The 12,529-nt window shown below is 37.9% G+C and overlaps 1 protein-coding gene across 6 annotated transcripts in view; it reads right to left on the minus strand.

Annotated features, from left to right (window-relative positions):
- Nucleotides 1-1,490: 1,490 nt before the first annotated feature.
- Nucleotides 1,491-12,529, minus strand: part of LOC128698004 (solute carrier family 49 member 4 homolog) — a 52,202-nt gene continuing 41,163 nt past the window's right edge. For 3 of the 6 annotated variants that reach the window (XM_070097531.1, XM_070097529.1, XM_070097530.1), the window contains exons 9-11: nucleotides 7,250-7,436; nucleotides 6,075-6,257; nucleotides 1,494-4,733 (exon numbers count right to left, since the gene is read on the minus strand). In XM_070097531.1, coding sequence (XP_069953632.1) covers nucleotides 4,597-4,733; nucleotides 6,075-6,257; nucleotides 7,250-7,436 — 507 coding nt within the window. In that variant the 3' untranslated portion in view covers nucleotides 1,494-4,596. Of the gene's footprint in view, nucleotides 4,734-6,074; nucleotides 6,258-7,249; nucleotides 7,437-12,529 lie in introns of all 6 variants that reach the window. The other 3 variants (XR_011393617.1, XM_070097528.1, XM_070097532.1) reach the window with 3 other exon arrangements.

A 12,529-nucleotide genomic window follows, 5' to 3' on the forward strand; every position in this document is an offset into this window, starting at 1 on the left:
CTCTCTTAACTTCTCTCTTTTTCTCCATATACTCTTCCCTCCTTGCATCACTTCTACTTTGTAAAAACTTCTCATATGCTAACTTTTTCTCCCTTACTACTCTCTTTACATCATCATTCCACCAATCGCTCCTCTTCCCTCCTGCACCCACTTTCCTGTAACCACAAACTTCTGCTGAACACTCTAACACTACATTTTTAAACCTACCCCATACCTCTTCGACCCCATTGCCTATGCTCTCATTAGCCCATCTATCCTCCAATAGCTGTTTATATCTTACCCTAACTGCCTCCTCTTTTAGTTTATAAACCTTCACCTCTCTCTTCCCTGATGCTTCTATTCTCCTTGTATCCCATCTACCTTTTACTCTCAGTATAGCTACAACTAGAAAGTGATCTGATATATCTGTGGCCCCTCTATAAACATGTACATCCTGAAGTCTACTCAACAGTCTTTTATCTACCAATACATAATCCAACAAACTACTGTCATTTCGCCCTACATCATATCGTGTATACTTATTTATCCTCTTTTTCTTAAAATATGTATTACCTATAACTAAACCCCTTTCTATACAAAGTTCAATCAAAGGGCTCCCATTATCATTTACACCTGGCACCCCAAACTTACCTACCACACCCTCTCTAAAAGTTTCTCCTACTTTAGCATTCAAGTCCCCTACCACAATTACTCTCTCACTTGGTTCAAAGGCTCCTATACATTCACTTAACATCTCCCAAAATCTCTCTCTCTCCTCTGCATTCCTCTCTTCTCCAGGTGCATACACGCTTATTATGACCCACTTCTCGCATCCAACCTTTACTTTAATCCACATAATTCTTGAATTTACACATTCATATTCTCTTTTCTCCTTCCATAACTGATCATTTAACATTACTGCTACCCCTTCCTTTGCTCTAACTCTCTCAGATACTCCAGATTTAATCCCATTTATTTCCCCCCACTGAAACTCTCCTACCCCCTTCAGCTTTGTTTCGCTTAGGGCCAGGACATCCAACTTCTTTTCATTCATAACATCAGCAATCATCTGTTTCTTGTCATCCGCACTACATCCACGCACATTTAAGCAACCCAGTTTTATAAAGTTTTTCTTCTTCTCTTTTTTAGTAATTGTATACAGGAGAAGGGGTTACTAGCCCATTGCTCCCGGCATTTTAGTCGCCTCATACGACACGCATGGCTTACGGAGGAAAGATTCTTTTCCACTTCCCCATGGACAATAGAAGAAATAAAAAAGAACAAGAGCTATTTAGAAAAAAGAGAAAAACCTAGATGTATGTATATATATATATGCATGTGCGTGTCTGTGAAGTGTGACCAAAGTGTAAGTAGGAGTAGCAAGATATCCCTGTTATCTTAGCGTGTTTATGAGACAGAAAAAGAAACCAGCAATCCTACCATCATGCAAAACAGTTACAGGTTTTTGTTTCACAGTCATCTGGCAGGACGGTAGTACTTCCCTGGGTGGTTGCTGTCTACCAACCTACTACTGTATAAAAAATTAAATGCAAAATTAGAGGTCATTCACTGTTCAAGCAAGCATAATTATGAGTAAATTCACAAGATAGCATTTCACCCATAGGGGTCAAGTAGTACCTGAGAAATAGAAGGTAATCAGGTTTCATTTAAGGAATGTAACTCCAATTCCCTAGATCAAGAGCCCTTCACTAACATCAAGGCACCCCCTTCCCTTTCCTTGATTCTGACAAACACAAGTGTACCCTTTCATTGTCAACATAAGATAAATCTTACAAGTTACCATGCAATCTAAAGTAATATCAGATCTGTTATTCTTTGGTGAATTATATATAATACAAGATCACATGATGTCCATTATTATAATAATTATGACGGAAAAGCTAAACTCGTAGGGATCATACCATGCTTGGAAATGGAAGGTAATCAGGTTTGACCTAGGTTAGATCCAACTCCCCATGTTATTATTTTCACAAAATGTGCTAAACCCATGTCCAGTCTCTGTTTAGGAGTTCTTCATGATGCAAAGTTTAAGAATAATTAATATACTATCCTATCTTATCCATCAGTTGTCGTATTCATTAGCAGTTATCATCTTGACTGTTACCTTCTCATGTGGCTCATATTTGATATGAACACATCCTTCACCAACAACACCTGCTAAAACACATCCTTCATCAACAACACCTGCTAAAACACATCCTTCATCAACAACACCTGCTAAAACACATCCTTCATCAACAACACCTGCTAAAACACATCCTTCATCAACAACACCTGCTAAAACACATCCTTCATCAACAACACCTGCTAAAACACATCCTTCATCAACAACACCTGCTAAAACACATCCTTCATCAACAACACCTACTCAAACACATCCTTCATCAACAACACCTGCTAAAACACATCCTTCATCAACACCTACTAACACATGAAACACCCAAGGCAGCTTAACTGGCTGACAATAGATCTAAATTTTGGTAAATGTTTTCCTAGAATTAAACTGTAATATGTATAAAACACAAGACAATGGTAGAACAAAATATAGTAAAAACATTTTATAATCAAAACTAAAAGTATTAAAATTCTGCTGCTGCTGTTTTTTTTTTTTATCAGTAACTACTGTAACTGTAAGTCTTAAGTCGGGAAACCATGGTAAACTGCTCCAAATGTGGTAAAAATGAAAATCTTGAAGGTAATGAAGGTTCATGCAGCTTATTTTTCATTTTTTTTAAATTACTTTATTGCATATAATACATACTTTTCAGCTTGTATGACTGTATTCTCCAGACAAATGGATTCAATAAACTAGTATTTTGAATTTGAATGCTCCTTGTGTTTTCCAGATTCTGTGGACTTTCAAGTCTAGTGGGTAATTTTGCTGTATATAAATTTGTTTTGGAGTAATAGCCAAAAAAGTTTGCCGACTTCTGCTGTAAGTTATAGGTACTGGCCAGTCAACTGATGGTTCTACCCTTGAATGACCACACTAACAAGGTCCCCATGAGAGTGAAGCACCAGACAGGCTGTGCCTCCACAGAATTAACATAGCCCTTCACTGGTTTCTAATTCAAATGCTTCAAAAGCTGCTGTTCTCTTGTCTCACTTTGATAAGTGTGAACAGTTACAATAGCCTAGCTAGCTACTAACTATATTTGATATTTCATGTATTTAATTGAAAATAAGTGTTAGACCTGTGGGCCTCACAGCACTGGCTACTAATTACAATACTCTCATTTTTATCAAAAAATAAATACAGCTTCTCCTCACTTAATGACTGAGTTCCGTTCCTAAGACCACGTCAGTAAACGAATTCATCGCTAAGCGAGGAGCATACTACAGTGGTACCTCAGTATACGTCCAGCTCCCAACTCGAACAATTAGTATGTACAGTGGACCCCCACTTAACGATCACCTCCCAATGCGACCAATTATGTAAGTGTATTTATGTAAGTGCGTTTGTACGTGTATGTTTGGGGGTCTGAAATGGACTAATCTACAGTGGACCCCCGCTTAACGATCACCTCCCAATGCGACCAATTATGTAAGTGTATTTATGTAAGTGCACTTGTACGTGTATGTTTGGGGGTCTGAAATGGACTAATCTACTTCACAATATTCCTTATAGGAACAAATTCGGTCAGTACTGGCACCTGAACATACTTCTGGAATGAAAAAATATCGTTAACAGGAGGTCCACTGTACTTCACAATATTCCTTATGGGAACAAATTCGGTCAGTACTGGCACCTGAACATACTTCTGGAATGAAAAAATATCGTTAACCAGGGGTCTACTGTAAGTGTATTTTTGTAAGTGCTTTTACAAGTGTATTTTTGGGGGTCTCAAATGGATTAATTATTTTACATTAGTCCTTATGGAAACAAATTCGTTCGGTACTCAAAAAGATCGGCACTTGAACAGCCTTCTGGAATTAATTAAGGTCGTATACCAAGGTACCACTGTAGTACAATGTTAGTGGGTTTGTATCAACCATCTTTGATACTGTTTTAATGTCACTTCTGCACCGGTTATAACATTTTTAGTATATTTTGTATGTTTACACAGTAGTGTACTGTATATTGCAATAAACAGAATAGAGAAAATCAGCTCTAATATACATTATTTTATGTATGCATACTGGTCAGAGAGCCCATCATAAGTCCGAGTTGTCAGTAAATGAGTACATATTGTTAAGTGAGGAGAGGCTGTAACTGTACTGGTTTTTAGGTAAGGTTCTACTTTAAAAAGTGCAAACACAAGCAGTGAACAAGGCAATAAAATATTATATGAGAACCACAGCCATTAATTGAAAGCAGCCTATGTATAAAAAACACACTAGACTCAAAATAATTTTTTTTTAACACACTGGCTGTCTTCCATTGAGGTAGGGTGACCCAAAAAGAAAACACACTTTCACCATCATTCAATTCTATCACTATCTTACCAGAACCATGTAGATGCTACAGTTTAGATGCTTCTCCAAACTGCAAATCTGTACAGTATATAAAAAAAAATTATGCAATAAAGATATTAAAATAGAAATAGTATTCATAAAAAATTGTGCAAAATTTTTTCCATGATTATTATTATTCTGTCATATTGGCTGGTAGGATGACTGGAGAAGAGCATGACGGTCAATATTGGATCTGAAATAGTCTTCTTGCACAAAGTGAAGTGGAACAAATGTTGCTGCAGACACACCTAGCAGCAGGTATGTCATCCACTCGTAACCTGCAATGAAAAAATAATCAAATTTGACAACACATACATATCTTTTGTATTTTTAAGAGGACTATTAAAAGGTTGTTAAAAGTAGATCTCCTGAGTTACTGTTTAAATAAAATATCCCACAAATAGATGGAAAATTAGGTTATAGCAGCTTTACCTTTAATACCAATATAATGCAGACATTACCCATAAATGACTTCAAGAGTGCATCAGTCTGTAGTGGAAGGAAGGCAGGGTCAGCCTAGAAAAGGTTGGAGGGAGGGGGTAAAGGAGGTTTTGTGTTCGAGGGGCTTGGACTTCCAGCGGGCATGCGCGAGCGTGTTTGATAGGAGTGAATGGAGACAAATGGTTTTTAATACTTGACATGCTGTTGGTGTGTGAGCAAAGTAACATTTATGAAGGGATTCAGGGAAACCGGCAGGCCAGACTTGAGTCCTGGAGATGGGAAGTACAGTGCCTGCACTCTGAAGGAGGGGTGTTAATGTTGCAGTTTAAAAACTGTAGTGTAAAGCACCCTTCTGGCAAGACAGTGATGGAGTGAATGATGGTGAAAGTTTTTCTTTTTCGGGCCACCCTGCCTTGATGGGAATCGGCCAGTGTGTTAATAAAAAAAAAAATATATTACCCATAGTACAATGCAGACACAAGTTCCAGAACCTGTAACTTGTCTATCAGTCAAGACTATGCCACAATACTGAATGACCAGATAATCCAAAACTAGCACAAAAATTAGATAAGAAAAGTGGACAATGCTTCAGATGATCCTCGGCCATTGTATGCGCTGTATGACCCTTATGACTTTGGCACTTGGTTGAGATTATAAAATTAATTCTAGGTCATTGTCAGGTCTTGAGTGAATTGAAAAAAGTCTATGACGGGTGGAAATTTAATCCAGCTTTCACTTCTAAAATGTAGGTTGGTTGTAAATTCTGAGCAAAGTAGTGCATTGTAAGAGTGGAAGCTGATCATGTCAGACAAGAGCACTGTAACACAACCTTTTTTTCACTTTCAAATGCATATGAAGGCCTGATAGCATTTTTACACTATCATATAGTAAGTGAGCAATAGAGCTAGGCCAAAAAATATTTTTGTCCTCAGCTTATAATGAGTGATGAATATATTTATTGTAGGAAGTCTGTATTAATGAAGAATATGTATAACTGAAAATCTCTGCATTAGTGAAGCACTGTCAAGCGGGGTCCACCTGTATTATTATCATTGCATCTCTCATTATTTAGTACTTATTACCTAACTTCTTTCTACCACCTCCAGCTTCAAGTGTCTAAACACTGCCACTGCACAAAATTCATTCATTAGATAAAGAATATCTGATATGATTCTTACCAATGTTGGGAATGAAGAATATGAAGAGGAATAAGAGCCCAATGAAATTATTGGTAGCAGTAAGGAGACCACCAACGATGACTTCTGAGCATGGATATGCACTCTCTACAGCCAGCTCGAAGAACAGGGGAACCGAGGCAAAGTTGAACGACAAGCCTCCCACCAAAGATATGTATATTTGCCCTAAAAAATTACACCATTATTAATAACAAATATATCAAGTATGGATTATTTTGTGACCCTATTCATGATATCTCAGTACTGTTCTTCTGAATGAAAGCTGTATTGCCAGTTCAGTACCAAAAGTTCAGATGGATTGGGCCAGAGGCATTCTGAACTTATGGTCCATCCTCCTTAACAGACTGAAAATTTAAAGGAATAATGTTCAATATAAAACATTACAGTACAAATCAAAGACCATGGTTGTGAATGAGTGCCAAAGCAATCTTTTAAAGCCTCTCAAGTACATTACTATTATAATCAAGGGGGCGTTAAACCCGTAGGATTATGCAGCTCTTAAGTACAGTATCAAATTATTTAGTTAAACTGACACATGCAAAATTCCAAGGCTTGACGAAGCTCCTGGCAAGTGAAACACCCTAAAAATATAATACTCAGAACATTTGTAAAGTAAAAGAACACAAGTGCAACTAATGTGACATTTTATTGTGGCAATGTTTCGCTCTCCAGGAACTTTGTTGCCACAGTAAAATGTCACATTAGTTGCACTTGTGTCCTTTTACTTTACATATTGTCAGTAATTCTACCAACATATATACACTCAGAACATCGCACATACATCTGTGTCAATATTTTTAAACCTTTCTTCTCAACAATATTTCATCTAGTGTTTATAATAATGACTTCTATCCAGTTACTAAACCAGTGAATAGACTACTTAAAAACTTGCACACCTACAAAATTGAAAGATGAAAATGCCCAAGGGCTGGACTGATGGGAAATCACTTCAACTCTCCTGCCATCTTGCACATAATTACATTTGAATAAATATTTCTTGCTCCAATATGCAAAGTTAACACCTCAACTCTATCATTCCATCTCTTATATTTGATAGCCTCCTGGTACCATACACCTTCTAAACAAATGAATAACAGAGTTATTGCAAGACAAGTTCCTTACATTAAGAGTTCAGGGTTGACATCACATTCACTTACATTTTGTGACAGTAATGGAGCCCCAGGTCAAGAGGAAGAACCAGTAAAAGCAAGTCAGGTTTCCAGTTAAGGTCACAATAAGTGACAGCTTCACATGACCGTATACCAGATCTGTCACCCGGCCAGATAACAGACCACTTAGTCCCGAAGCTAAAACACTCGTGACTCCTACCCATGCAGCTTCACCCTGGTGAAAAAACTGATACCTTAAATATTTAGCTTTATTTTTATATGCACATTATTCTCTTAAAACTCCATGGAGAAGTGGAAAAGAATCCTTTCATAAGCCATACATGTCATAAGAGATGACTAAAATGCCGGGAGCAAGGGGTTAGTAACCCCTTGCTCCCATTTATTTTTTTGTTCACCCTGCCTTGGTGGGAGATGGTGGTGCATTAAAAAAAAATTCTTATACTTATGTCCTACTCTTCCATAATATTTATAATAATTCTACAAGTAAAATGACCTTGTCATAGATACAAATTCATAAATGACCTTGCCATGGATACAAATTCATTGTGTGTAGACTTCACAGAAATCTGTATTAGAGGACAATGGCCAGTGACATTCACATCTTATGTATAATCTCTTATGATAGATCCCATTGGAAATAAGTCACTCTGACTTTTTTTTAGAGTATCCTAGGTTCTCTACACTTTTCTTTTTTTTAACAAGTTGGCCATCTCCCACCGAGGCAGGGTGACCCAAAAAGAAAGAAAATCCCCAAAAAGAAAATACTTTCATCATCATTCAACACTTTCACCTCACTCACACATAATTACTGTTTTTGCAGAGGTGCTCAGAATATAACAGTTTAGAAGTATATACGTATAAAGATACACAACATATCCCTCCAAACTGCCAATATCCCAAACCCCTCCTTTAAAGTGCAGGCATTGTACTTCCCATTTCCAGGACTCAAGTCCAGCTATATAAAAATAACTGGTTTCCCTGATTCCCTTCACTAAACATTACCCTGCTCACACTGCAACAGCTCGTCAGGTCCCAAATACCATTCGTCTCCATTCACTCCTATCTAACACGCTCATGCACGCTAGCTGGGAGTCCAAACCCCTCGCCCAAAAAACCTCCTTTAACCCCTCCCTCCAACCTTTTCGAGGACGACCCCTACCCCGCCTCTACATATATGCTGCTATATAATCTACGTAACTGTATTTGTGTATACTACCTGAATAAGCTTACTTACTAATAGGTTACAGGGAGCAACTATTCTATACATTATAGGCTATAATGTGCAATCTCTTTAGTTGTGAGAGTTAGATTAAACAGTAGCTAGTCTACACATTATACTGTAAATTAAAATGATTTGCAACATTCCAAATCCATGCATCATACCCACATAAAAGTGTTGGCATTTTTTTTTTTTTTTTTTTTTTTCAAAAAGTCGGCCGTCCCCCACCGAGGCAGGGTGACCCAAAAAAGAAAGAAAATCCCCAAAAAGAAAATACTTTCATCATCATTCAACACTTTCACCACACTCACACATTATCACTGCTTTTGCAGAGGTGCTCAGAATACAACAGTTTAGAAGCATATACGTATAAAGATACATAACATATCCCTCCAAACTGCCAATATCCCAAACCCCTCCTTTAAAGTGCAGGCATTGTACTTCCCATTTCCAGGACACATCCTTGTCTAAGGCCTACTTTTACTGGGAAAAAATTTCCCTCTTTCCTACATACTCTAACTTGAGCCTCACTATCCTCGTAAAAACTCTTCACTGCTTTCAGTAACCTACCTCCTACACCATACACTTGCAACATCTGCCACATTGCCCCCCTATCCACCCTGTCATATGCCTTTTCCAAATCCATAAATGCCACAAAGACCTCTTTAGCCTTATCTAAATACTGTTCACTTATATGTTTCACTGTAAACACCTGGTCCACACACCCCCTACCTTTCCTAAAGCCTCCTTGTTCATCTGCTATCCTATTCTCCGTCTTACTCTTAATTCTTTCAATTATAACTCTACCATACACTTAACCAGGTATACTCAACAGACTTATCCCCCTATAATTTTTGCACTCTCTTTTATCCCCTTTGCCTTTATACAAAGGAACTATGCATGCTCTCTGCCAATCCCTAGGTACCTTACCCTCTTCCATACATTTATTAAATAATTGCACCAACCACTCCAAAACTATATCCCCACCTGCTTTTAACATTTCTATCTTTATCCCATCAATCCCGGCTGCCTTACCCCCTTTCATTTTACCTACTGCCTCACGAACTTCCCCCACACTCACAACTGGCTCTTCCTCACTCCTACAAGATGTTATTCCTCCTTGCCCTATACACGAAATCACAGCTTCCCTATCTTTATCAACATTTAACAATTCCTCAAAATATTCCCTCCATCTTCCCAATACCTCTAACTCTCCATTTAATAACTCTCCTCTCCTATTTTTAACTGACAAATCCATTTGTTCTCTAGGCTTTCTTAACTTGTTAATCTCACTCCAAAACTTTTTCTTATTTTCAACAAAATTTGTTGATAACATCTCACCCACTCTCTCATTTGCTCTCTTTTTACATTGCTTCACCACTCTCTTAACCTCTCTCTTTTTCTCCATATACTCTTCCCTCCTTGCATCACTTCTACTTTGTAAAAACTTCTCATATGCTAACTTTTTCTCCCTTACTACTCTCTTTACATCATCATTCCACCAATCGCTCCTCTTCCCTCCTGCACCCACTTTCCTGTAACCACAAACTTCTGCTGAACACTCTAACACTACATTTTTAAACCTACCCCATACCTCTTCGACCCCATTGCCTATGCTCTCATTAGCCCATCTATCCTCCAATAGCTGTTTATATCTTACCCTAACTGCCTCCTCTTTTAGTTTATAAACCTTCACCTCTCTCTTCCCTGATGCTTCTATTCTCCTTGTATCCCATCTACCTTTTACTCTCAGTGTAGCTACAACTAGAAAGTGATCTGATATATCTGTGGCCCCTCTATAAACATGTACATCCTGAAGTCTACTCAACAGTCTTTTATCTACCAATACATAATCCAACAAACTATTGTCATTTCGCCCTACATCATATCTTGTATACTTATTTATCCTCTTTTTCTTAAAATATGTATTACCTATAACTAAACCCCTTTCTATACAAAGTTCAATCAAAGGGCTCCCATTATCATTTACACCTGGCACCCCAAACTTACCTACCACACCCTCTCTAAAAGTTTCTCCTACTTTAGCATTCAGGTCCCCTACCACAATTACTCTCTCACTTGGTTCAAAGGCTCCTATACATTCACTTAACATCTCCCAAAATCTCTCTCTCTCCTCTGCATTCCTCTCTTCTCCAGGTGCATACACGCTTATTATGACCCACTTCTCGCATCCAACCTTTACTTTAATCCACATAATTCTTGAATTTACACATTCATATTCTCTTTTCTCCTTCCATAACTGATCATTTAACATTATTGCTACCCCTTCCTTTGCTCTAACTCTCTCAGATACTCCAGATTTAATCCCATTTATTTCCCCCTACTGAAACTCTCCTACCCCCTTCAGCTTTGTTTCGCTTAGGGCCAGGACATCCAACTTCTTTTCATTCATAACATCAGCAATCATCTGTTTCTTGTCATCCGCACTACATCCACGCACATTTAAGCATCCCAGTTTTATAAAGTTTTTCTTTTTCTCTTTTTTAGTAAATGTCTACAGGAGAAAGGGTTACTAGCCCATTGCTCCTGGCATTTTAGTCGCCTCATACGACACGCATGGCTTACGGAGGAAAGATTCTTTTCCACTTCCCCATGGACAATAGAAGAAATAAAGAAGAACAAGAGCTATTTAGAAAAAGGAGAAAAACCTAGATGTATGTATATATATATATGCATGTGCGTGTCTGTGAAGTGTGACCAAAGTGTAAGTAGGAGTAGCAAGATATCCCTGTTATCTAGCATGTTTATGAGACAGAAAAAGAAACCAGCAATCCTACCATCATGCAAAACAGTTACAGGTTTCTGTTTCACAGTCATCTGGCAGGACGGTAGTACTTCCCTGGGTGGTTGCTGTCTACCAACCTACTACCTATTATTATTATTATTATTATTATTATTATTATTATTATTATTATTATTGTATTTATGGAGAAATAATAAGTAATACATATTTTATGAAAAAGAGGATAAATAAATATACAAGGTATGATATAGCACGTAATGAAAGTAGTTTGTTAGATTATGTATTGGTGGGTAGGCTTCAGGATGTACACGTTTATAGAGGGGCAACTGATATATCGGATCATTATCTAGCTGTAGCTACAGTTAGAGTAAGAGGTAGATGGGATAAGAGGAAAATGGCAACAACAAGTAAGAGGGAGGTGAAAGTGTATAAACTAAGGGAGGAGGAAGTTCAGGTGAGATATAAGCAACTATTGGCAGAAAGGTGGGCTGGTGCAAGTATGAGTAGTGGAGGGGTTGAAGAGGGTTGGAATAGTTTTAAAAATGCAGTATTAGAATGTGGGGCAGAAGTTTGTGGTTATAGGAGGGTGGGTGCAGGAGGGAAGAGGAGTAATTGGTGGAATGAAGAAGTAAAGGGTGTGATAAAAGAGAAAAAGTTAGCTTATGAGAGGCTTTTACAAAGCAGAAGTGTTATAAGAAGAGTAGAGTATATGGAGAGTAAAAAAAAGGTGAAGAGAGTGCAAAAGGAGAGCAGATGATAGAGTGGGAGAGGCACTGTCAAGAAATTTTAATGAAAATAAGAAAAAATATTGGAGTGAGTTAAACAAGTTAAGAAAACCTAGGGAACAAATGGATTTGTCAGTTAAAAATAGAGTAGGAGAGTTAGTAGATGGGGGAGATGGAGGTATTGGGTAGATGGCGAGAATACCTTGAGGAACTTTTAAATGTCAACGAAGACAGGGAGGCAGTAATTTTATGCACTGGCCAGGGAGGTATACCATCTTTTAGGAGTGAAGAAGAGCAGGATGTAAGTGTGGGGGAGGTGCATGAGGCATTACGTTGAATGAAAGGGGGTAAAGCAGCTGGAACTGATGGGATCATGACAGAAATGTTAAAAGCAGGGGGAGATATAGTGTTGGAGTGGTTGGTATTTTTGTTTAATAAATGGATGAAAGAGGGGAAGGTACCTAGGGATTGGCGGAGAGCATGTATAGTCCATTTATATAAAGGGAAGGGGGACAAAAGAGATTGTAAAAATTATAGACGAATTAGTTTACTGAGTATACTAGGAAAAGTGTACTGTAGGGTTATTATTGAAAGAATTA

This window comes from Cherax quadricarinatus, chromosome 58 (assembly GCF_038502225.1).
Source record: "Cherax quadricarinatus isolate ZL_2023a chromosome 58, ASM3850222v1, whole genome shotgun sequence".
Taxonomy (NCBI): Eukaryota; Metazoa; Arthropoda; class Malacostraca; order Decapoda; family Parastacidae; genus Cherax; species Cherax quadricarinatus.